This window comes from Alosa sapidissima, chromosome 18 (assembly GCF_018492685.1).
Source record: "Alosa sapidissima isolate fAloSap1 chromosome 18, fAloSap1.pri, whole genome shotgun sequence".
In the NCBI taxonomy this organism is placed as follows: domain Eukaryota; kingdom Metazoa; phylum Chordata; class Actinopteri; order Clupeiformes; family Clupeidae; genus Alosa; species Alosa sapidissima.
The window spans coordinates 30,915,100-30,941,157 of record NC_055974.1 but is presented as its reverse complement, the minus strand read 5'-3'; the positions used below and the strand labels follow the sequence as shown (position 1 = coordinate 30,941,157).

Genomic DNA, 26,058 nt, shown 5'->3' with positions numbered 1-26,058 from the left:
CTTGCTCACTCGCGCATCATTTTTAAGAGACGTCAATTACTGATGATGTCCTGCTCACTCACGCATCACTTTCAAGAGACGTCAGTTACTGATGATGCGGCACACGCAAACAGACACGCAAATTGCAGAGAATATGAACTGACACCAGAGCCTAATAATGTCCTGCGCTAACCAGTAGGCCACGGCTGCCCCCACAATAATAATGTCCTATGAACATGGACATCGCTCGGCCTTCCCACTTATTGACCCTGATAATGTCCTATGAACATGGCCTCTTCCCACTTATTGACCCTGATAATGTCCTATGAACATGGCCTCTTCCCACTTATTGACCCTGATAATGTCCTATGAACATGGCCTCTTCCCACTTACTGGCCCTGATGATGATGTAATGTCCTATGAACATGGACTCCATGTGATGTTTCATCAGCTAGACTCTCATGCTAACTGTAGCCATTGCATATACAGAGGATGCAGGCTAGCACCAGAGGTAAGCAGCAGGAAGCAGGACTTTTTGCTGAGAATCACTCTTCACCCCCCCCCCCACTGCACAGGATTCTGGGAAACCGAGTTGCAGAGCTGGAGAAGAAGCTCAAGACACTGGAGGTCTCTGGATTCTGGAGTCTCCCAGGTGTGTGTGTGTGTGTGTGTGTGTGTGTGTGTGTGTATAGAGGTCAAAGTGGGGCAGAATGGGGTGTAACTCAGATAAATTAATAATAAATTCTTTCATAGCAACAATCTAGCGCGATGATATTGTTGAAATAAATGGTGAGTTAATTTTCCACATGTACCGTCACATTGCAGCCTGCCTCCTTCAGGATCACAGTGTTCAACAAATCAAAATGTACTTTCACCCCCTGGGCTGGCCCCGCCTTCACTAACACCCGTTATACCCCCCCCCTCCTGACGTTCTCCTGATGGGGTCAATGATGAACGTTAGGTTAACTGGCTAGCACTCCAGCTTGTCAATATTAACAGAGAAAAAATAGCATATTGTCCATTAATACTTGTTTCCTAATTGGAAAACACGTTGGTAATGTTAATGTCACACAGTCTGTCCATAAAGGAAACCTATCACATGAACGAGCGGAATCTAAAGGCTGGAACGCACCAACCCGACGGCCGACCGTCGGAAGAAAAGCAGTCGGACTGATCAGTTGACTCCCGTCTCCCCGAGTCGGTCAAAAAAGTGCCTCAGGACACACTGAAGTGACACCGTTCTGTGTTCTGTGCGTGCGCGAGACACAATACATTTCCAAAACAGCAGCCAATGGAATGAAATGGCACTAGTTTCGGACGTCTCTGATTGATATACTGTATATTGTGTACTATTTTATTGTCATTGCTTGTGTGTGATGCCAATGAAACACTCTTTCGAACACGGAATAAATCCATTTATTTTTGCCCTTTAACGGAGCTAGCTAACTAGCTGGCTGACGTTAACACAGTAAACGAAAAGTGAATGTGAACTTGTATGTTGTTGCAAACTAACCTGAAACTAGATGTACCGCATAGCGGTACAAAATATGACCGCCGCTCCGTCCTGTACATCCGTTCCGCGAAAATAAATCACACTTCAATTTGTCTCCATATTTTACTCCATCCCCCACTCTTGAAACTTTTGTGTATGCTTGTTTGGCATGCCTGAGTGTGTGTGTGCGGCTGCACAGAAAGTAGCCTACTGGTGCTGAAAAGGTGAATAGATTGTAGAATAGCCAAAGAAGATGTAGCATTGTTATAAAACCTTTAAAATCTCTAAACAATCACAAGTAGGGCAGTTCATCACAGTTCATCCATTGCAACTGGATTGATGAAAGGTCACTTACACCTGTAGGCTACATTGTATTTGGGAAAAGCAAAAGGTATCAGCATAATGTTATTTATTTATTTATTTATTTTTTATGTATTTATAAACAAAAACATCTCTGTCAGTTCCATGCCGTTTTCAACAGCTATCAAAAACAAAGGTCATTTTTGGATGGATGGATTTTTTGTGAATGTTTCTTCTTCTACATAAGATTTTAGTCATCTTTAGTTTATGTAATTGTAAGGCAGTGTATGTGTAGCGCCACTAGGTGTCACTGCATGACTATGTATTATTTATATTTTCGTTAGTTTAACTCTGATTGTTCCTTTTGATACACCGTAGGGTTGATGCGTGTTTAGCTTAGAACGCCATCTTTTCTTTAGTATATGCCATCAACCTTATAGGTAAGTCACGTTATTTTCATGAGTTTATAAAATAGAAATTATCTTGGGTAATACTACTTAGAAAGTTCGTTTTGTTGAGCTATTGTTTATACCTAGTTATTGAAGACTTAAATGCTGAGTCATTTTGAGAAAAAGCACTTTTTATTTTCGTTATTTTCGAGTGTAATGTGGCCACTAATACAGTGCTAAGCTATGTGTTACTGTGCTAGTTAGTTAGTGTTTTGGTATTCGTTAGCACTTGAATGTAATATGGGGATTCATTAACATGTGAGTGTACAACTGAAGTGCATTAGGATTTTTCATACTGGTTATAAATGAGAGTATATGCCATCAACCTTATAGATGCTGTCTATGAAGCCCAGTAAAGTACGGTCTGCCACAATCCCGAACCCTTCTGTGTCCGTGTCTCCCTTCCTACCGGATGCACCCTCACGTTCACGATAATAACACAACGCAGAGTAGCAGTGGAGGTGCTGGAAGCCGGCGGCGTGCGCGGATGGAGAGCTAGAGGGCTACATCTTTGGTGCCGTGACCCGGATTGTGGCACTTCAAGACCCAAGCGGGCGAAAATTCTACAGCCAGGCCTGTGTTTTGAATGCTGAACTGTATCACCTTAAATGAGCGGACTGACATTCTCAACCAGATTTGTGATTCTGGGTATTACATTCATCATCGTCACTATATCCTTTACAGACTGTTTTGAATTTTGATTGTTTGACTGTTGCTATTGGAGGAATTTTCAATGATGTCAAATGTATTTGACTGTTAGTTAAGTGATATTAGGGAATATTTTTGAATAATAAGGTTTTGGTGATTTATGTGATTATTGTGCATCTAATTGATGTCTAGAGAAATACTCAGGTCAAAATTTAAGTTTGAACTGACATCCTTTTCAGTTATGTTTTTTTGCTAAACTGCATAATTCACTATACTGATTGCATTGAAGTACATGCTTTAAAACATTTAATATCTTACAGCTTGATATATACTCATAACCCACATATTACATTACACTGTCATTTAATTTACATGTCACATAGCAAACATAGCAAAATGTCACAGAGCTATGCAGACTCTCCCCTAAAGTTGCGGTGGCGCTCCGCTGGGGCGTCCAGCCTCCAACCACCCGCAGGGCCTGCAGAAGGCGACACCCTACCGCCCCTGGAACGACATACGCCACCACCCGCAATGCATGCCCCCGATGCTGACCAGTACTACACTCCAGCCCATGCAGCAAGACAGCCAGGCTCTGGAGCTTCAGGGCAAGTACCACCACTTCGCTTTGACACTAGCCCAGACCTAAAACAAGGCTACCAGGCAAACAGGTTGGTGGACACCTCTGTTCCCAAACACAGTGGACATGGGCCTGTAGCTACCCTGCCTCAACAGAGCTCCCCACAACATGTCTTTATAGGGATGCCAGCTGTCCAGCAGCCTGCCATGACTTACCCAGTTACCACCCCCTATCCATCCCAGCCTTTTAGGCCTAGTCCCCAGGTCTATTCAAGCTATACACATTCCACCCCTGTCCCCCACATGCCCATACCAAATTTTCAGACACCACCAGCGGCAAACTTTGCAAGTAGGCCCGCTGTTGCTGGGCAGACCCCCCAAGTGCATTTTTCTGATGACCCATTTCCCAGTGCTCAGGATCCAGGCTATAGTGGAGCCACATCAGTGCCTTTATCGGTTGCCAATGGAGTACCCCATACTACCGCAGACAGCCCTCACGTAGCGTTTCCTGATCCAGTTCCTGAATCACTGTATCCACAGACCTCAGTTCCAGGTCCTCACCTGAACAGGTATGCGGGTGTTCTTTCTCAAGCAGTCCCTCCACCCACCTCTTCTAGCCTGCATATGTACACCCACCCATGTGTGGCACAATCTCGGACTCCTGTTCGAGCCAGCCCAAGCCTTCCAATGACAGCCTATGGTGGTTTCATGCAAACTCATCAGGTAAAAAATGTTCAGGTCTTCACTGGAAATCCAGACTGTAAGATACTGGTGGAGGACTGGATTCGTGACATGCAGTACCTTCTTGAGGCTATAGAGCTCCCCACACACCTTCGTTTTTCCACGGTGGTGCGACACCTAAGTGGTGAAGCCAGAAAGCTGATCCTTAATCTACCTCCCCATGACCAGACCCCAGAGAAAGCATTCGAGGAATTAAGGTCAGAGTACAGCGACACACGGGGCTCCTTAGACCCATTAGCAGACTTTTACGAGCGGAGCCAGAATTCAGGAGAGTCCGCCTGCTCTTATGCTATAGCACTGGAGGCGAAATTGCGAGTGGTGGAGGAGAAACAAAGGGGAGGTAAGCCTTTCCTTGATTGAGATGGCAAACTTACCCGGCAGTTCATGAGGGGCCTTACCGATGAAGACGTGTATATGCGAATCGCACCAATGACACCCAGGCTCTTGAGCTTCCGCGAGCTGCAGGCTGAACTACGAAACCTAGCTAGGGAAAACAAAAAGTTCCAGCCCCAAAACAAAGTGAAAAAAACATATGCACAGGTACATGTAACCTCAGAGGGTGGTGGAAACGTGAAAACAGAGAAGGCAAAGCACACATCTGAATTATCAGAGCTGACTGAGATGGTCAAGAGATTAGCCCTCAATCAGGAGGAACAAATGGCCAAGTTATCCCACCTAGAGTTGAGAATCACTGCTCCACCACTTATCTCCTCACCAACGGTCCAGCCATCACCGGGAAAGGCAAACCAGAGCTTTACCTGTTACCGGTGTGGAAAGTTAGGACACACAGCCCGAGTTTGCAGAGCACTGCTTCCAGTTCCCATCCCAGCCGAAGCCTCCCAGACCCCAGCTGAGAGGCACACACCCCCTTCCGCTCAACCTTTAAACGCTTAAAGCCCATGGTAGCTGGGGCAACCATGGGCATGCAGCAAGGGCCCCACCCACCGGTAAATCAGATTAACACTGATGGAGATGAAACACCCCTAGTAGGTCCCAGGAATGAAGGAGTGGTGGAAGTCAATGGCAAGGAGTGCAGAGCTCTCATTGATTCTGGCTCCCAGATAACTAGTGTCACTCACAGCTACTGGCGAGGCCACCCTGTCCTGCACAAGCAGAAACTACGCTCTTCTAAAATACCCATTGAGGGTGCGACAGGTCAGACCGTGCCCTATCACGGTGTCCTGCACGTGGACCTGAAAGTTCTTGGGAAAGAGTATAAGGCTGTGCCTACCTTCGTCGTTCCTGATTCTGACTATCGCTCCTCAGTCCCCCTGCTGGTGGGAACCAATGTCATTCGAGCCTCCCATTGCCATCTTCGAGAAGCATATGGCCAGCAGTTTCTGCATCAGGTCAAAAAGAATCATCCTGAATGGTATACGGCTTTACTGAAGGTGGGGAGCGCTGAGCAAAGTGAAATGCATGACGTTGTGGGTCCTGCTGTTTACACCGGCCGTAAGATACATATCCCTGGTGGAAAAGAGATGGATTTAAGGTGTAAAATTAAAGCTGGCCCTCGAAGGAAGACCTACACCGCCCTGATAGAAGGCCATGCCTCCTTGCAGCTCCCCCAGGATCTCTTGGTCGCCAAAGTCCTTGTGGATGTAAAAAGGGGCTGCACTCCAGTCAGGGTGATGAATCTTTCCCAACGTGGCATTACAATTAAACCACAGACATGTCTGGCCAATGCTGTTCTCGTTAACAATGTGGTGGAGTTCTCTGCCAAAAAGCAGGGTGAAGCAGGGAAGAAAGAGGCATGTCTCAGTCTGGACCAAGTGGTGGCTAGTTGTAGTGTTGACCTAAGTGCAGCGGCAGTGGAAGACGAGAACCAGCGTGCTCTTCTCAAGGAGCTGCTGGACAAGAACGCATGTGTGTTCTCTCAGACTCCCCTGGATTATGGTCACACAACAACCATACAGCATGAGATTCCTCTGGTCGACTCGAGGCCCTTTCGACTGCCATATCGCAAGATCGCCCCATCCCAGTGGCAAGACGTGAGGCAGTTGTTGACAGAGATGGAGGCAGCAGGAGTCATCCGCCCTAGTAAGAGTCCGTATGCCTCTCCAGTGGTCGTTGTGACCAAGAAAGATGGGTCACTAAGACTCTGCATTGACTACAGGAAACTGAACTCCTGCAGCACCAGAGATGCGTTTCCCCTGCCGAGAATAGAGGAGGCACTAGAGGCTTTAGGGCAAGCAAAGTACTTCTCCACCCTCGACCTTACGTCTGGTTATTGGCAGGTGGAAGTCGCGGAACATGACAAGCACAAGACAGCATTCAGTACCCCCATGGGGCTGTTTGAGGCCAACAGAATGCCTTTTGGGTTGCAGAATGCGCCCTCCACCTTTCAAAGGCTTATGACCTGCTGTTTTGGGGACTTGAATTTCACCCATCTCCTTATTTATCTGGACAATATCATTATTTTCTCTAAGTCCTTTAATGAACATTTAGAAAGGCTGCAACTGGTGTTTGACAGGCTTCGGGAACATGGCTTGAAGCTGAAGCCCTCCAAGTGCCAACTTGTGAGGAAGGAAGTCCAGTACTTGGGTCACTTGGTGTCTGCAGAGGGGATCAGGACGGACCCAGAGAAGATCAGCAGGGTTAAGGACTGGGTGAGGCCCACTAATCGGAAGGAAGTCCTTCAGTTTTTAGGATTCGCGGGCTATTATAGGCGGTATGTGAAAGGCTACTCCAGTATGGCTGCCCCTTTATACCGTCTTACCTTGGGTGACCCTAGAAAGAAGAAAAGAGGGGCCCAGAAAAGCCCAGGCCCTGACCAACTCTTTTTATGGACGACTGAATGCGAGGAGGCCTTTCAGTCGTTAAAAGAAAAGTTGGTAGATGCACCAGTGCTAGGCTATCCAGACTACAGTTTGCCTTTCTTGCTGCAGACCGATGCGTCAGGAGAGGGGCTCAGCGCTGTGTTGGCACAGATCCAAGGAGGAATGGAAAGGGTTATTGCATACGCCAGCAGAGGCTTGAGCCCACCTGAGACGAGGTATCCTGCACACAAGCTTGAGTTCCTCGCTCTCAAGTGGGCCGCCTGCGACAAGTTCCATGACCATCTCTATGGACGCAAGTTCTCTGTTCTGACGGACAATAATCCCTTAAAGTATGTGATGACCACAGCCAAACTCGACGCCACTGGCCAGCGGTGGGTTTCTCATCTGTCCATATTTGACTTTGACATCCAGTATCGGAGGGGACAGGACAATTCCAACGCCGATGCACTCTCACGCATGTCCAATCAGGAGGTGTCGGAGGCCCTACAAACCTGCCCTCAGCAAGTCAGAGAGAGTGGACAGATACAGGATGAGACGCAAACCACTCAGGAAGCCGAGGAGGCCTCAGGGGAGAGCACGGCTGTCATGGAGGAGTCTGAAAGTGGCCAGCTGCTGGTGACCAGCGAGCCATATGGAGATGTGGGGATGGAGGCACTGCCTGCTATGACCACACAGGAGATTCGGGCAGGGCAAAAGGAAGACCCAGTCATCAGCCCCATCTTACACTTCAGGAGCAGGAACCAAAAGCCGAGCCGTAGTGAGAGGATGGAAGTGGGCGTGAATGGGGGCCTTCTTTTAAAAGAGTGGAGGAGGTTAGTGGTGAGGAAAGGCATCATATACCGCCGGGTCAGAGACTGTCATAGAGGGTTGGTGGAGCAGTTAATACTGCCCGAGAGGTTTCGTGCAGCCATCAAAACAGCTCTCCATGACGATTCAGGGCATTTAGGATTTGAGCGAACACTGCAGCTGATAAGAGAGAGATTTTACTGGCCAAGAATGTTTCAGGAGATCAAAGCCTGGTGCGAACAGTGTGAGAGATGCTGCCTTAGAAAGACCCCCACAACCAATGTCAGGGCTCCCCTTGTCAGTATCCATACCAGTGCCCCCATGGAACTGGTTTGTGTGGACTTTTTGTCACTAGAAAAGTCAAAAGGTGGTATAGAGAATGTGCTTATTGTTACTGACCACTTTTCTCGTTACGCACAGGCCTACCCCACCAAGGACCAAAAGGCGGGCACAGTGGCTCGGGTACTGTGGAAGAATTTCTTCTGTCGGTTTGGCTTCCCTGCCAAATTACATGCCGATCAAGGACGCAATTTTGAGAGTGCGATTGTAAAGGAATTGTGTAAGTGCATTGGCATCACTAAAACACACACAACGCCCTACCACCCCCAGGGTAACGGGACCACCGAAAGGTTCAACCGTACCCTGATGAACATGCTGGGAACACTACAGCCGCACTTGAAGCCCCGGTGGCATGAGCATGTTGATGCCATGACACATGCCTATAACTGCTCACGACATGACTCCACGGGATACAGCCCATACTACCTAATGTTCGGTAGACACCCCAGGCTCCCAGTGGACCTAGTCTTTGGGTTCCCTACCACCAGCGAGGCATGTGAATACAGTGAGTATGTTCAGACTTTGCATGACTCTCTGTCGCAGGCCTATGCCCTGGCTAATCAGACGTCTCAGCAGGCGAAGGAACAACAGAAAAAGTATTACGACCGAAAGGCCAGGAGTGAAGACTTTAGTGCGGGAGATAGAGTCTTAGTGAAAGTTTGTCATGTGGAGGGGAGGCAGAAACTGGGAGATCGATGGGAGGCACGCCCGTATGTAGTGGTGAAGAAGCAACCCAGCTTGCCTGTGTATGTTGTGCGACCAGAGGACGGAGGAGCAGAGAGAGTGGTTCACCGGAACCTCCTTACTCAGTGCATGTTTCTTCCGGTCGAGCAAGAGGCTGGAGTTGCCATGGAAGAGAGCCAGTCAGATAGCGAGATGGGGGAAGCAGATATTGAGTTGGGCACAGAAGAGGAAACCGAGGGTGAGAGTACCGAGGACATGGTGGAAAGAGTTATGCCTGAAACAGTAAATGGAGAAGAGGAACACGTGGGTACAGAGGAGGCTGATTTGGGGACAGAAGACATGAATGGAAGAGAGGAAGTGCTTGTGACTGTTGGTGGTGCCACCTCCACTCAAGGGACTGACACTCAAAGGAGGAACCCAAGAAGGAATCGTCATCCCCCCGTAAAACTCACCTTCGAGTCCCATGTCATGGAGCTAGAAAATGACCAACAAAAGATAGAAAGAGGGAGAAAGTTGTGGCTTAGGGCCAAAGCAAAAAGAGCTGCAGGACATTTGTAGAGCCATAATGAATGCACCTTGATAACAGTCATCTGCACACACTTACTACACACACTTCATATCACACATGCATTCACAACATATTTATTGTTTTCATTTTCTTAGATAATGCTGTAAAGGTGTTTTTAGGTAGATCTGATGGCTGGGACGCCATCAATTAAAGAAGGGGTGGATGTAAGGCAGTGTATGTGTAGCGCCACTAGGTGTCACTGCATGACTATGTATTATTTATATTTTCGTTAGTTTAACTCTGATTGTTCCTTTTGATACACCGTAGGGTTGATGCGTGTTTAGCTTAGAACGCCATCTTTTCTTTAGTATATGCCATCAACCTTATAGGTAAGTCACGTTATTTTCATGAGTTTATAAAATAGAAATTATCTTGGGTAATACTACTTAGAAAGTTCGTTTTGTTGAGCTATTGTTTATACCTAGTTATTGAAGACTTAAATGCTGAGTCATTTTGAGAAAAAGCACTTTTTATTTTCGTTATTTTCGAGTGTAATGTGGCCACTAATACAGTGCTAAGCTATGTGTTACTGTGCTAGTTAGTTAGTGTTTTGGTATTCGTTAGCACTTGAATGTAATATGGGGATTCATTAACATGTGAGTGTACAACTGAAGTGCATTAGGATTTTTCATACTGGTTATAAATGAGAGTATATGCCATCAACCTTATAGATGCTGTCTATGAAGCCCAGTAAAGTACGGTCTGCCACAATCCCGAACCCTTCTGTGTCCGTGTCTCCCTTCCTACCGGATGCACCCTCACGTTCACGATAATAACACAACGCAGAGTAGCAGTGGAGGTGCTGGAAGCCGGCGGCGTGCGCGGATGGAGAGCTAGAGGGCTACATAATACTTTATTGTCAATGCACAAATTAAGTAACAGTAGTCTGAAACGTTATTGTTAATGCACAAATTAAGTAACAGTCGTCTGAAACGAAATGCTGTTTTACATCTAACCAGTGGTGCAAATAACTGACATGTCCAAATGGGCCTTGATGAAATGCGTCGCTAGACAGTTCATACACATTTTAACGGGCCAAAGTTGAAGAGCTATTGTCCGTTATTGTTCGTGCAAATATAGGCTGATTCATGTTCCCTTGCATTGTGTAACTGAGGTCCATGGCTAGTCTGGCTTTCATCAGACCAAGCTCAATCTTTTAAGAAATCAAAATATAAATAGCGGGCAGATCAGGCTGGGTTCACCCAGCCTAGTCCATAGGCAGCCGATATTGTTTAATTTTCCGATTGAGATATACACGCTCTGGCTATTCTAAATGCAAAAATGCATCAGGGAGTTATGACAAAACGGTAACTAACAAACTAGATCCTAATAGAAAGCTGTTAGCTTCCCTAAGCTACAGGTAGGATTATAAGGTAGGCCTATTGACAACATAAATTGTCAATAGGCTATGCTGGCGACACAAATAAAATCTCCTTTGGAAACCAATGGCTTACGCCTTACAGTATCAAGCGGACTTAAACTGCCATATCGTGGCGAATGTTGTAATAACATTCACGCAGCTCCATTAGTCAAGGAAAGCGCGAATGAAGTAGCCACTTCTAAATGGGACCCACTACACAGTAGCTTAAGGTGTGTTGCTAAAGCAGCCATAATGAAATGAAGGTGTCATTGGATACTTCACACACACGTGCTTTTTAATTTCACAGACGACAACTGCCAAGCTGTAATCAAAGCACATCGATTCCCCTCTCACACCCTGCACGCACTTAAAACAAAATAAACAGGCGTCTCAGTCTCACGCATGTATAGGCAAAACTGTATCAGACCGGTGTAACGTTGGTAAATCTTCCATTGCACAGAATGATTTTGTAGCACATGCAATAAATGACAGTCGAAAGATACAAACAGTGCTGCTATCAATTTGCTTGGTATAACCGCATTTATAGTTTTCTACAAATGCAATCAATCAAATGGGCCTCCATCACTCAACCAACGCTAACGGTAACATTACCTAGGTCCTTATTGATATTACAAGATTAACGTACCTGCAGTAAAAACCAAGCATGTCCGATAAACATCCTCAGATTTATTTCGGCTTTAAGAAGAAATGGGAATTACACTTCATGTGAACATCGTCCTATCCTTATTAGATGTTCGCTTCGGTAAATTAGTCCTTGTAGGAAGCGTCCATTGTTCTTCCAACCCACTTTTAACTTCCAACAAAATTACGTCTCACTGCAACGATGCGCCATCTAGTGGACAAACGACTACTTATCGCCAATACTGAAAATGCAGCCATGATGATGATGATGAATATTTATTTTGGCTTTCTTTTAATCCTACTGAATTTGTAATTATGTATCGGCCGTTCTAATACCGATAGTATGTGGGTGCCTGTGTGTGTGCATGTGTACATGTGTGCACCGCCATTTACAGGCCAATGAGTGTACAGTCACTAAATGTACACATAACCTAATTTTTTTAGACCCCCCCATGGATGAAATTCTACGAAACTTGGCATACCCCCAGAGAATGCCAGGTCAATCATACACATAAAATTTGGTGCAGTTCTGAACATCTTAACTGAAGATAGGGGCGATTAAAGCAGAATAATATTGCATTTTCATTTTTTACCGGGGGGATGGGGACGAAATGAAATTTTTCCGTAAAAGTCTAGTGGGGCTACATACCCACCAAATTTCATGTACCCCGGTGGTTCGGTGTCCCGGGTATCAATGACCAAAAATTCAGGAAGTAGATGACGGGAAAAATTCTTGAATTGTGTGCATGTGTGTGTGTGTACAAGTTTATGTTTATGTGTAGGTGTGTGTGTGTGTGTGTGTATGTGCGTGCTTGTGTGTTTGCCTGCGTATGTGTGTTTGTGCATGTGCATGCATGCGTACATATGTCTACTGTGTGAGTATGTGTCATACGTATGATTACTGTAAATGTATGTGTGTGCGTGTGTGTCTGTTTATGCACATGTGTGCACATGGAATGGGTTAACATGACCACTGGAGGCAAACGTATGGAAAAAATTGGTCATCCTAGGCCCTACAGTTCTCAAGATATTCACAGAGAACTGTGTCTGCCCTACCCTCCTTTCGGGGGGTCCAGTCCAGCGGGGGGGCTACATATCAAAACGAAAAATGACGGTTCCATGCTATCCATGTGGGGGTACATGCCCACCAAGTTTCGTGTACCCCGGTCTTTCAGTGTCCCGGGAATCATTGACGGAAATTTGGGCATGCAAAAAAGAAAAAAAAAGAAAAAATCTGACTAAACCTATATGACCGCCGCTTCGATTGCTCTGAGAAACGTTTCACTAGAAAATTAACGTTGAACATGCATGAAATTGCTCACCCATTACTCTTTGTGAAATATCTCACAAACTCTTCACTCAACACATGGCAAACCCGAGTTCCCGAGTAATCCGGCTTTGAAATTGCAACACATTTCTACATGGTCTCCAACTTTTGGGCCGAAATGTAAACTGTTTATGTCAGTAGCCTGCACACATGTTTAAAAATTGTTTAGCCACGTATCCCACCATCATGGTTCATACATTGCCAGATTCCAGACAATCTCACCTACACAGATATGAATATATATTACAGACAATCTCACCTACACAGATATGAATATATATATTACAGATAATCCCACCTACACAGATATGAATATATATTTCTACAGACAATCCCACCTACACAGATACGAATATATATTAGACAATCCCACCTACACAGATATGAATATATATTTCTACTCACATGTTTCCTAGTGACATTAATGCAGACAATCCCACCTACACAGATATGAATATATATTTCTACTGGCATACTTCCTAGTTTACAGACAATCCCACCTAAACAGATATGAATATATATTTCTATTGGCATGTTTCCTAGTGACATTAATGCAGACAATCCCACCTAAACAGATATGAATATATATTTCTACTGGCATGCTTCCTAGTGACATTAATGCAGAAACATGAAGGGAAAACAAGTCATACTTTCCCAGATGGGAAAAGAAGCTATCGCTTGTAGCCTATAGATGGCCAAGATGATTACCTAGCTGAACAACACAGGTGACCACTTCTGCATAATTTCATGTGTGAGTGCTGAAATGTACACTATTTATGACCATTTCTGAACTGTGAAACTCAGCAAATATTCTTTATAGTTGTGAACTTATTGCTGTAGACTATCATCATTACTATTTCACCTGTGTGTGCAAAACTGTTTTGGCTACAGTACAAATATTTCTATCCATAGATAACAATAAGCAAATCTAATATCTGAATTTCTTTTTAAAGTGCACCAGATTGGTGCATTTAAATGTTAAAATATACACAATTTTCTTACGGGGTAGCATACCATAAGAGGAGGACCTAAGGGGGCTGTAAAAAAAAGTGTTTCAAATGTCATGGAAATTATTGTTCTAATTACTTTCAAATTATGAAATGAACACAATAAAGTATGAAAAAAAAAGAATAAAAAAAAAGGGGGCTTGTGCCCCAGTGCAGTTTAGGCCTAGTGACACCCCTGGACACCCCTAGGGGGCGCTGTGTCCCAGTGCAGTTTAGGTCTAGTGACACCCCTGGACCCCCCCAGGGGGCGCTGTGCCCCAGAGCAATTTAGGTCTAGTGACCCCCCCCTGGTACAAATCAATATGGGGGCTGTTTGACTGGCAGAGGTGACCAAAGAAACTAGCCATTCTTGTCCAAAAAGTATTGCTGCACCACGATACTCAATATGTTCTGCAACGAGTCATTTTTTCCCATTGCAGCAACACTGGATTTCAGGGTTTCCCCACTTGCCAAATCCCACTTTAACCACTGTGTGTGTGTGTGTGTGTGTGGATCTTTTGTATCTGCATGTAATGGAATGGATATGTGTGTGTGTGGATCTTTTGTATCTGCATGTAATGGAATGGATATGTGTGTGTGCTTCTGTAATTGTATTTGTTGTTATTTGATTATAAGTAGGAAGGGATGCCATCACCTTGAGTGACAGCCTTCGTCCTGCCTCTCTGCTTCAACCAGAGTCCTTCCCTGCCTCAAGAGACCAGCCAATCATGGGTGAGCAAGAACCAGATATACGTTCTGCATTTGTTATCATAGTGTTGTAAGCCTGTGTGTGTGTCTGTTTGTGTGTGTGTGTGTGTGTTAGAGTTGTCATGTTTCAATGATCTTCCCTCCTCATGCTATCAACAGAGACAACAGGAAGTGAAGGGGAATCGCCATGGAGACCAAGGTCAGCTGATGATTCATGCCCTGCTCTGGGTCAGAGAGCAGCATCAGTGACTGACATGCAGGAGGGAGGGGCTTGCCTGGCAACACCCCTAGTGGAGGAGGAGACGCATGAGCCAGTGGAGGAGTGTGGCCAGCGTTCTGTAGAGGAGGAGCCAAGCCTCGACTTGGGGGAAGGGTCTAGTCTGGAAACTCCTGAATGCCAGGAGGAGGCGGTCCCAGAGCTACTCGGAGGAGGGGCCTACGATGTGAACACGCCCTCTGGAGGAGGGGCTCTATCTGAGGAAACAGTCATGGAGGGAGGGGCCACAGACAAGGATACACCCATTGAAGGAGGGGCTACAGATATCAACACATCCACGGTGGGAGGGGTCAAGGACATGGACACACCCCGTGAAGGAGGGGTCAAGGACATGGGCACACCCATTGAGGGAGGGGCCAAGGACATGGACACTTGTTGATGTGATTGTCCAGCAGAGAGGTCATTGTGCTCTCACTTCACACAGGGGAGGCTCGTCCATAGAGGAGGAAGGACAATACTCACAAACTTACATACACACACACACACACACTCATGACCTTGAGGAAAGGGAGGACAATAGAGTTCACAATAGATATTTCAAAAAATTTTGAACGCCAGTCTATGGCGAAAAATAAATGATTTTCTGGTCCCGGTTGACTTGTGCCTTGAATTACCCATATGATGTTTGTCAATTTTAAAGACAATTTTTCATGTAAAGACATTTGCAGTTTGTTTCGTAACTATTGAATTACAACATTGTGAAAGATCGTAATTCCAACGACTACAAACCCATCAGTCGCGCTAGTGACGTTAGCTCATTCACAGCCACACTAGATTGTACAAGCATACCAGCAACAGATCTTAATTGGGCTTTCCTTGCCGATGAAAATACCATGAGTCAGAGGATTAAACACATCAGGTAAGTTGTATTCGTCCATAGACTGTACATTAGATACTGTTAAGTGACATAGCAGGCAGCAAGATGCAACCGTTAACTAGCATAACAGCTAGCATGCTAATCTTATCGTTTCATTACGTTGGTGACGTACATCGTTCAAGACGAGAGATGTAATCCCGACCAGTAGGAATGGCTGAAGTGCCCTTGAGCAAAGCATCTAACCCCTCACTGCTCACTGCGCCGGGATTAGTGTGTGCTTCACCTCACTGTGTGTTCACTGTGTGCTGAGTGTGTTTCACTAATTCACGGATTGGGATAAATGCAGAGACCAAATTTCCCTCACAGGATCAAAACCGTATATATACTTAGGATCACGCCCACTGATCTCACTTACGTTGTGTTCATGGGGAAAAGTTCCTACTGTGAAATGGCTGCCAATACAAACATAATTGAAGCATGTTTAGAGCCATAATTGAAGCATGTGAAGTTCGTAACAACATTTGCTTTAAACCTCTGCAGAAGTTGTCTCATTTGCCTAAGCAAAGGCTAGCCAGAGATGGCTACAAAAGGCAAATTAATTGCCATCGTTTTGGTTGTTAGTCTGCTGTTGGCGGTATTTTCATGAAACACCCAGTACATGTGCATACTCACAAGGAGAGCTGGGTTGGAGCAAGAGGAAGACGTGGGGAGAAGAGAAATTAGCATATTTAGTGGCTGTTTAGGCAACATGAATATGTTTTGAATCGGGGACTGATTCTACTCATTCTACTCTACAGGAACGTTAGTTTTGCTAAAATGCCAAATCATGACCTGATTTGGTGTGTTGATCTGTAACGTTATGAGAGAACCGACAAAGTAGCCTAATGTTAACTTTTTTTCTGTTCAAAACTAGGTTTACACGAAGATGATAGACTTTCTTAGAAGCTGTGAAATTCAAAACTAGGTTTACACGAAGGTTCACATTGAGCGAGCAATTCGAAGGCTGAAGGGTTTTAAGATTCTGTGTAAAGTTATGTCTGGTATGTTGCAAAGTGTTGATGAGATTGTAAGTATTTGTGCAGGGTTATGTAATTTGCAACCTCAGTTAATCCGTAACAGTACTGAATGAAGAAGAAACACCTGAAATGGATGTGTGTGTGTCTGTCTGTCTGTCTGTGAGTGTGTCATGGGCTAAGTTGTCATGGGAAAGTGTGAGTGTGTTATGGTTAATATTGTATAGATTATGTCCTTAGGCTAAAGAAGGTCACAGTATACCAAATATTAATTTGTATTTCAACAGAAAATCTAACAAGGCAACCAACAGTTTCAGACAGCAATTGCAAATAGTTAAAATGTACAGGTTTAAACTGTAAACAAATGTCGAACTCTTGATATGTGTTTTAAGTTGCCATAACAATGCAATGTAGATAGTTAAAATGTACAGTTGTAAACAGAACAAATGTCGAACTCTTGATCTGTGTATTACAACTAAGTTGTCATGGGAAAGCACATTAAAGTGTCCACATTCTCGGGAGACATGACCGACTACTATCGGTGGAAGGCTGAGTGGGAAGAACTGGAACAGCTGGGGAACCCACAGAGGACGGCTGGTGTTACAAGGTTCCACCTCTTAGCAAGTCTCAGCGACAGGGTGAAGAAAGACTTGGTTCTGTCCAGCTGTGCGTCGGCAAATGAAATGTTCAGGCGCCTCGACAACCGTTTTGGGAACAAGGCGAAAATCGTTCTGAAGATATCGGAAGAGGTTCAGGGCCTACCCCCCGTAAAGGGAGATAACCCTAGAAAAGCGATTGAGCTGATCCAAGCAGTGGAGCGGGCCCTTAGTAACCTTGTGATCCTGGGAGAAGAGGAGGTCATAAAGAACCGGTGGGTAGCACAGTCCCTTGAAAGCAAGCTACCAAGCTCTCTGAAGGAGAAATGGATTACGCACAAGACCAAGCCTGTGAACAGTTTTGCTCCACATAAACACTTTGACTGCTTACTGCGTTTCCTGAAGAAGCAGGAGGCAATCCTGGAAGAGCTGGATCAGCTGGAGGCGAGCCCAAGAGAGGGAAGCTCCTCAGTGAAAGGCCCAGCAGATAAGCCAGAAAGAGGAGTCAAGAAAGCGTTCTCCAAAGCTACCTCAGGCCAAAGAGAGTCGCCTCAGTCGAAGCCACGCTTGGGCCCGTGCACTGCCTGTGCTGATGAGACACACACTGGCAGGCTGTTTGCTTGCAAGGTCTTCAGGGAAATGAATCTCCAGAAGAGAAAGGCCCATCTGAAGACCCATGGAATATGCAATCGGTGCCTGTGCTTCCACCTGAAGGATGGCCGTTGCAACCCAAAGTTCCTCTGCAGTAAAATGGACTGCCGCAAAGAAAAGCCTCACCACTATCTGCTCTGCCCCAAGTCCATCGCTCAAGAGAAAGATGCTGGCCACGAGGTGCAAGGTACCAAAAGGATGGAGAGAAAAGGCCTTGGGCTGACCAGCAAGCAAGAAGAGCTTCTGGCGAAAGTCACTCCGGAACTAAGAGCAGAATTCAGAAAGGCATTTTCCAACAAGGCCTCAACCACAATCTGCACTGCTGGAGGTGGACTGAAAGAGTACCCAGTTATAATGATGTTACTGGAAGTGACTACTAACTCAGGCCAGCTGATAGGCACTCTTATTGACCTTGCCTCTGACACCAACTACATAACAAACAACGCTGCCCAGCGCCTTGGACTGATTGGTGAGAGCATCAAATTAATTGTCCACGGAATAGGAGGAATGACAACGACGGTCACAACAAAGAGGTATTCCCGGCGACTAAGAGTGAAGACCATCAAGGGGACTGTAATGGAACACAAACTACTCTGCTACGACCTGGAGAGTATTGCAGAGATAAGTCAGCCTGTCACTCCGCAACAACTGCAAAAAATCTTTCCTGACATTGCTGCAGAAGAACTGGTCCGCCCTGAGAACATCGATCTTCTGATCAGCCACAGCGGGAGCTGCAAGTGCAGCAAGTGCCCTCCGGGAGGCAGAGAGATGACCCTTGGAGAAGAAAGGGACTTAGAAAAAATAAAGGACTGCCTCTCTTATGTGCTAGCGGACCAACACAGTGGAAAGTGAACCCTGCAATTCTGCCAGATAACCGCCGAGCAGTGGAAGCAACCTTCCGGAACACCGAGGCTCGGCTGGCAAGGGAACCTGTGTGGAAAGCGGCATATGGAGAGCAGATCCTTGAGATGGTATCAAGAGGAGCAGCCATCGAGCTCACAAAGGAAGAGATTGAAGGGTGGAATGGCCCAATCTGGTACATCAGCCATTTGGTTGCCCCAAATCCTCATTCTAGCTCAATGCCAGTGAGGATAGTCTGGAACAGTAGCCAGGAGTTTAAAGGGTTGAGCCTGAACAACCTCCTGCACAAAGGCCCTGATGTCCTCAATCCAATCCGAGGTGTCCTGTTGAGATTCAGGAGCAGATTGTTTGCTGCTCTTGGCGATGTGAAGAAAATGTATAATTCTGTGTGGCTGAAGGACGAGGAGGTCCATCTCCATCGATTCCTCTGGAGAGATAACCCCGAAGATGAAATTTGTGTGTTTGCCGTTGTCAGGGTCAACATTGGTGACAAGCCTGCTGGATGCATCGCTCAGGTTGACATGAGAGAAACGGCAAACCTGCCCCAGTTTTCGTCTATGGTTGAAGAGCGCCGGATCCTGACAGAGGACTGCTATGTGGACAATGTCCTAACATCGCATGATGATTTCCAAACTCTGGTTAGGATGACCGAAGGAGTGGAAGAAATCCTAAAAGCAGGTGGCTTTTCCCTCAAGCCCTGGGTCCTGACGGGTCAAAGTGGAAGGAGTGAGAAGCCCACTGACCCCAGCAATGTCAGGTCAACAGAGCCCAAGACCCTGATACTCCCCAACCAGATGCGGGATGAGGAGAATAAGGCATTGGGATTGGGATATGAACCCGAATCTGACAAACTCCGTGTGCTGACATCGGTGAACTTCTCAAGGAGGCGAGGAAAGATGAGGACCGGTCTGGATCTACGAGAGGATGAGATCAGAGGCAGCACCCCCGACCCTCTTACCCGACGCACGCTGCTGAGTCAAATTGCAGGGTTCTATGACCCCATCGGCCTGGCCTCACCTGCCAAGCAACGAGGAGTGATGCTCATAAGAGAGTCCTTTCAGGAAGCAGGAAGAGACCATCTTTCCAAGGACACCTGGGACGAACCTCTTTCGTCACGTTTTCGAGAAGCTGCAATAAAACTTTTTGAGCAGTATGCGAGACTTGGCCAACTCAGATTCGACAGGAGTCTCACACCTCATGGAGCCATAGGCCGCCCAATGGGGATCACATTTTCCGATGGTAGTGAGGCTTCCTATGGCGCTGTTCTTTACCTACGGTGGGAGACAGAAGATGGAGTCGTAGTTAAGCTGGTTGAATCAAAAGGCAAGCTCACCCCTCTTGACCAGAAAGGTGATGTCATTAAAGCAGAACTGTGCGGGTCTTTGCATCCAGCCTGAAGACATACTTCGAGAAGCACTGCTACATCAAGGTTGATCAGTGGATTCATTTTGTCGATAGTCAGACAATTCTGGGAGCCATCCAGAAGAATAGCTATGGCTATCAGACATTTTTTGCAAACCGGATTGGAGAAATCCAAAAGGCTGGATCAGTAGATAGCTGGAGGTGGGTCGAAGGAAAACAGAACATTGCCGACCTCATCACAAGGGGGGCATCCCCTGAGGAGCTTGCTGAAGGATCAGTCTGGCAGGAAGGCCCAGAATTTTTGAAGGTGCCGGAATCAGACTGGCCTGTGAAAACTGCCAGAGAGATCAACCCCTCTGTTACTGAGATTGGGGGACTTCGGAGGAAGGCATTCTCGGCACTTGTCACAGCAGGAGCCCAGCCCAGGAAATGGTCAAGCCCAACCAGTGTTGCACTTGTACACCTTGTGGACCCCCGGCGGTTCAGTTCACTGGCACGGTTGTGTGGAACCATCGCCTGGGTAACAGCCAGGCTCCAGTTCGGTCAAAGTGGGAGGCAAGACCAGACCTGTCTGTGGAGGAACGAGCAACAGCTTTCAAAGATCTAGCTCTCGCAGCTCAAGATGGTGTCGAGTTCCATGACGCAACCCTTGATCGCCTGGTTGTTCAGAAGGAGGAAAAGACAGGACTCTTGCTCTGCGGAGGGAGAATCCAATGCTGGGATGAGGATAGAGTGTCTGTACCACTAATCCCATGCCAGTCGTGGCTCGTAACCCTACTGGCCAGGGAGGCACATGAAGAAAACCATGAAGGTGTTGCTTCTACCCTTCTATGGACAAGAAGGAAAGCCTGGATCATGCAGGGATGAAGAACAGTTAAGAAGGTGCTGAACAACTGTGTCACCTGCAGAAAGAAACGAGCCAAGATGTGCCAGCAAGTAATGAGTGATCTCCCTCAAGAGCGTACCAAAAGAGCAAGCCCATTTGAATATGCAACCCTCAACCTTTTTGGCCCCTTCGAGGTGAAAGACGCTGTTAAAAGAAGGACCAGCAAGAAGGTCTGGGGCATTGTTTTCTGCTGTATGGCCTCGAGAGCTGTCCATGCTGACCTCACCGATGACCAGTAGGCAGAAAGCTTCCTCCAAGCATACTCCCGCTTTGTTGCTCTGAGGGGGCATCCAAGGAAACTATGGTTCGACAGAGGCACTAACTTTATTGGCGCCAAGACGGCTCTGCATGAGCTGCATAAACATCTGGCTTGCTTACAGGCTGCGTCCTTAGAAGATGTAGCCGCTAAGAACGGAACTGAATGGAAGTGGGATTTTCACTCTGCAGATGCACCCCACAGGAATGGAGCTGCGGAGGCGGCTGTGAAGCTTTTGAAGAGGTGATGAGCCGCGGAGGAGCTACAGGGTCCCTCACATGGGGGGAGCTCCAAACTCTCTTCTATCAGGCAGCCAACCTGACAAACGAACGCCCAATTGATGCCAGAGCTCAAGAACAGGAGGACTCGGTCGAGTACTTAACACCCAACTCCCTCATACTGGGTCGTGCATCGCTTGGAGGAGACACCAGAGGGCTTGATCTAGAGACTCATCCCTGGCATCGTCTAAGGGCTATTCAAATTGGAGTGGACCGGTTCTGGGCAAAGTGGAGGGAACTAGCTGGTCCAAATCTGTTCATTCGACACAAGTGGCATCGGACAGAGAGGAACGTCAAAGTCGGCGACCTCGTCTGGATTGCTGACCCAAATGCTTTGAGAGGTCAGTTTCGCCTGGGCCGGATTCTGACAGTTTATCCTGACAGTAAAGGGATTGTCAGGGATGCTGACATTGCAACGTGCGCTGGCCTTCCGGTTTCCCTGGCGGGTGGCCAGAAGAAGAGTTCTTTACTTCCTATGACCGTTATCAGGAGAGACGTGAGAAGACTGGTGGTCCTTCTCCCGGTGGAGGACAAAACTCATCCACCCAAACTGCCATGACATCGGCCTCTTCCTAAACCCCACTCATTCTGCACACTGCCCTATCCCCCTGGCCCAAACCCCTCTCATTCACCGGCCAAGCCCCTGTCACCCTGTCCCCACCCTTACCCCTGTTGGCTGGTTGGTGCAAGCCTAGCGCTGCCACCAGGCCGATCACATTGCACATACACGAAGGAAAAGCACGCACATCCCATACCTCGCATACCCGGGCAGTACACCACACACCTGCCAAAGGGATGTCATTGACTTGGACATTGGACTAAACTGTTCCTCCATCAGTCGTGCCTTCATCGGACACTTACACATAGACATTGTGTAAAGTTAAGGGTTTTTTAAAAATAAAAATAAATAAATGAAATTATATATAATGTGTGGAAAATGTAATAGAAAGAGGGTGTCACTAAGAGGGGTCCTTTAAGTGAGTTTGGTAAGTTCCCTGGATCATAAGATCAGGAACTTAAGTGGGAGGTGTTGTGTTTTCTGTGGAGTTTTGTCATTTGTGAAGTTTTGTTATTTCTTATTTGCATGTGTGATCAAATGTTTACCTGCCAGAGCTATACGTGCTTATAAATGCCAGTAACACTTATGGAGAAACGTTTGAGGTTTAGCAGCCCAATAGTGTAGTGCCTCTTTAAGAGAGGAGTGTACTGTGAGGACATGTGACCGGTGTTTACTACGTGAAAAGGCTATCTCTAGCAATTAATTTATGGATGACTGTACATAGTTGTATATTTAGCCTACGTTTCCATAGTAGGCTACACCATAGGCCATTTTGAGAATAAAAACACTTCACAGCTACTAACCATCACCATCCTCCACAATCATGAGGATCTGATGGCAATCTTTTTGTCGCCTTTTTGCTTCTTATTGTAAAACCAACCGTTATGCCTACCACTTGTGTAGACCCTATCTCTGTCAATATTAGATATTAAAATTACAATTTTGAAGCTATTTGTAACTATTGTAACTAGATAGATAGATAGATAGTCTCTACTTCTTGCGCAAATTGAAGAAGGCAAGTGCCACGCCTCCTGTCATGACTACATTCTACAGAGGGACCATCGAGAGCATCGTCTCCAGCAGCATCACAGTGTGGGGCGGAAGCTGCACAGATCAGAACAGGAAGACCCTCCAGCGCACTGTTAACACAGCTAAGAGGATCATTGGAGCACCACTCCCCTCCCTGCAGGACATTTACACCACCCGCCTCACCCGCAAAGCACTAATGATTGTCAAGGATACAACCCACCCTGCACACGAACTGTTCAGCCTCCTGCCCTCTGGAAAGCGGTACAGGAGCCTCCGCTCCCGCACCACCAGACTGGCAAGTAGCTTCATCCACCAAGCAATCAGGATGCTGAACACTCTACCCACTCTCCCATCACTGACAGCCCCCCCCACCCACCAGCCAACCAGGAACCTAGGAAACTAGGATCCTGTCTACCAAACCCCCCCCCCAACACCGCCATGTGGAACTGCACTGTGACTGCGCAGCCAAACGTGTTGCTGCTTCACATCAAGCCTGATATACTTGAATTACTACATACTGCATATCAATGTAAATATACAGGTCACACAAGCACAAGTTTAAACTTCATGTAACTGTTAAGACTATAGAAATATACAACACAACTACCTCTATTTTTTTTATATATATATATATATGTCCTATATTTCTATTTTGATACATACATGTTCTATATTTCAGTCTTGCACTTTAATTTAATGTTTATTGTCTATGGCTATGTCCATAGTATGTCTATGTCTGTATTTAAAGTATGTCTATGTCTGCATGGGAAAGTAAGAAACGAAATTTCAATTCTTTGTATGACCAGTGCATGTAAAGAAATTGACAATAAAAGCCGACTTGACTTGACTTGACTTGACAGATAGATAGATAGATAGATAGATAGATATTTTATTGATCCCCATGGGGAAATTCAAGAAAGCTAGATACCGCATTGGGCTCCAGAACGTACGTAAATAGCGTCGCCATCTTGGTGGGGGCAGCAATCACTGGAGGCCAGTGGAGGAGCATGTGACTCTGACTGGAAATCAGACAGGTGTCTGTGATTGGCTGCAAGTGTTGCCCATAGACAATAAAGGTGTTTGCCCCCACCAATATGGCGGCCGCGTTTACGATGCCACCTAATAGAACTCAACGGTCAATGCGGTATCTAGCTTTCTAATATCTATGGCTGTAGCTGCCTGGCTGCATTAGCTGCTGGCTGTAGCAACTCGAGCGGTAAAACTGGTCGTTTTTGGTTTTTACGTAGCAACAGTACTCAATGACCTCGAGAAACACATTTATGTGAAAACTTGCCGGATTTCTCCTTGACGGGAGGCGTGTGTTGCTTAGACGACCGCCTAAGCTGTAAAGCGCTGAGAGAAACCCATGCATACACACACACACACACACACACACACACACACACACAAAACAAGGACCATGCACACCCTCCCTCAAGCAGGCTGTTACAGATGAACCAAACTGTGAGTCCTGAAGGCTGTTGCTCAAGTGTAGGCTACACTATAAGACTGTCTTTCACTTAGGTTTCTGTTGGGTTCCTTTGTGTTCCTTTATATAGCCAACCTGTCTATAAAGTGTACACTATAAGACCAGCTGCGTATAAAGTGTACACTATAAGACTACCTGTATATAAAGTGTACACTATAAGACCAGCTGCGTATAAAGTGTACACTATAAGACTACCTGTGTATAAAGTGTACACTACAAGACTACCTATAAAGTGTACACTATAAGACTACCTGTGTATAAAGTGTACACTATAAGACTACCTATAAAGTGTACACTATAAGACTACCAAGACTACCTATAAAGTGTACACTATAAGACTACCTGTGTATAAAGTGTACACTATAAGACTACCTATAAAGTGTACACTATAAGACTACCTGTGTATAAAGTGTAAACTATAAGACTACCTATAAAGTGTACACTATATGACTACCTGTGTATAAAGTGTACACTATAAGACGACCTGCCTATAAAGTGTACACTATAACAGGGGTTCCCAAACTTTTCCACGACAAGGCCCGCCAAATACCACTAGGTTCTGGCCAAGGACCCCCTTGATGTGTTATTAACCCATCTACAATACTACGGCAAATGTAAAAATACATTAAGCTAATCCTAATAATTATTTTAGCCACAAGCACTTTGCGATGGAGCATACAGTGTGTAAACATTGCATTTGGGGCTACATGAGAGCTATCATTCTACTATTATTTCCAGTCATTATCATGGAAAATATAATGTTCAGATATGCGACAAATTATTATAATGGCATTGTATAACAACCCTCATAGTAATAGGTATATTTTACATTTTTCAAATGTATTTATTTGTTGCTTTTATTTTTCCTTCCAACTTGCTGAGGCCCCACTGGCACCCCCTCGCGGCCCCTGGCCCCCACTTTGAAAACCACTGCACTATAAGACTACCTGCATATAAAGTGTACACTATAAGACTATCTATAAAGTGTACACTATAAGACTACCTATAAAGTGTACACTATAAGACTACCTGTGTATAAAGTGTACGCTACCTGTGTGTAAAGTGTTTTTCATTTTGAACACTGTTGTTGGGTTCCTCGGCCTACTCATCAACACAATACCGATTATATTTCATACGAGAATGGGAGGGAGTTGTCACCGTGTGTGCCAGTTCAGTTGAAAGATGGAATTGATGTGAAATGGATCTGACATATTTGACAGTCTCCACGAGGTGGCAGTATTTCATCTTAATCACTTGTCAGGGAAAAACAGACGAGCGAGCTAATTAAGCAACTTCATTGACACATTTTAGATATTGTAAGCTAGGATAGTTGTCAACTTGTCACACCGAGGTTTGGGAAGAACATAATGACATGAATTGCCCGGCTCTGCATGTGTATGTTGGTTATTATTGTTTTTTGACAGACTTATTATAAATGTTATAACTGTAGGCCTACGTGTCTGTAAAACTCTTGAATACATTGCCGTGTCATGCCCTGAACTGCCCAGAGAGAATTAAGCCTACTCTCATTCCTGACCGGTCACTCTAATGGTCACTAACTGTCTGCAAAGCATGCAGTCAATCAAAGAAAGCCTCTTTCTGAATACGAAGAGGCGGGG

General features: G+C 45.8%; 2 protein-coding genes across 5 annotated transcripts in view; both read left to right on the top strand.

The window, feature by feature from the left end:
- LOC121689817 (coiled-coil domain-containing protein 149-like) overlaps positions 1-17,221 on the top strand; it is a 28,361-nt gene extending 11,140 nt beyond the window's left edge. For 3 of the 4 annotated variants that reach the window (XM_042070038.1, XM_042070040.1, XM_042070039.1), the window contains 2 exons: positions 14,294-14,389; positions 14,525-15,230. In XM_042070038.1, the coding sequence (XP_041925972.1) occupies positions 14,294-14,389; positions 14,525-15,021 (593 nt within the window). In that variant the 3' untranslated portion in view covers positions 15,022-15,230. Of the gene's footprint in view, positions 1-14,293; positions 14,390-14,524; positions 15,231-17,209 lie in introns of those variants that run through there. The other variant, XR_006024883.1, reaches the window with a different exon arrangement.
- LOC121689354 overlaps positions 1-21,067 on the top strand; it is a 23,164-nt gene extending 2,097 nt beyond the window's left edge. The window contains exons 2-5 of the mRNA XM_042069086.1: positions 4,383-4,388; positions 16,436-18,461; positions 18,590-19,730; positions 20,851-21,067. Coding sequence (XP_041925020.1) covers positions 16,958-18,461; positions 18,590-19,730; positions 20,851-21,067 — 2,862 coding nt within the window. The 5' untranslated portion in view covers positions 4,383-4,388; positions 16,436-16,957. The remainder of the gene's footprint in view (positions 1-4,382; positions 4,389-16,435; positions 18,462-18,589; positions 19,731-20,850) is intronic.
- The last annotated feature ends 4,991 nt before the right edge of the window (positions 21,068-26,058 follow it).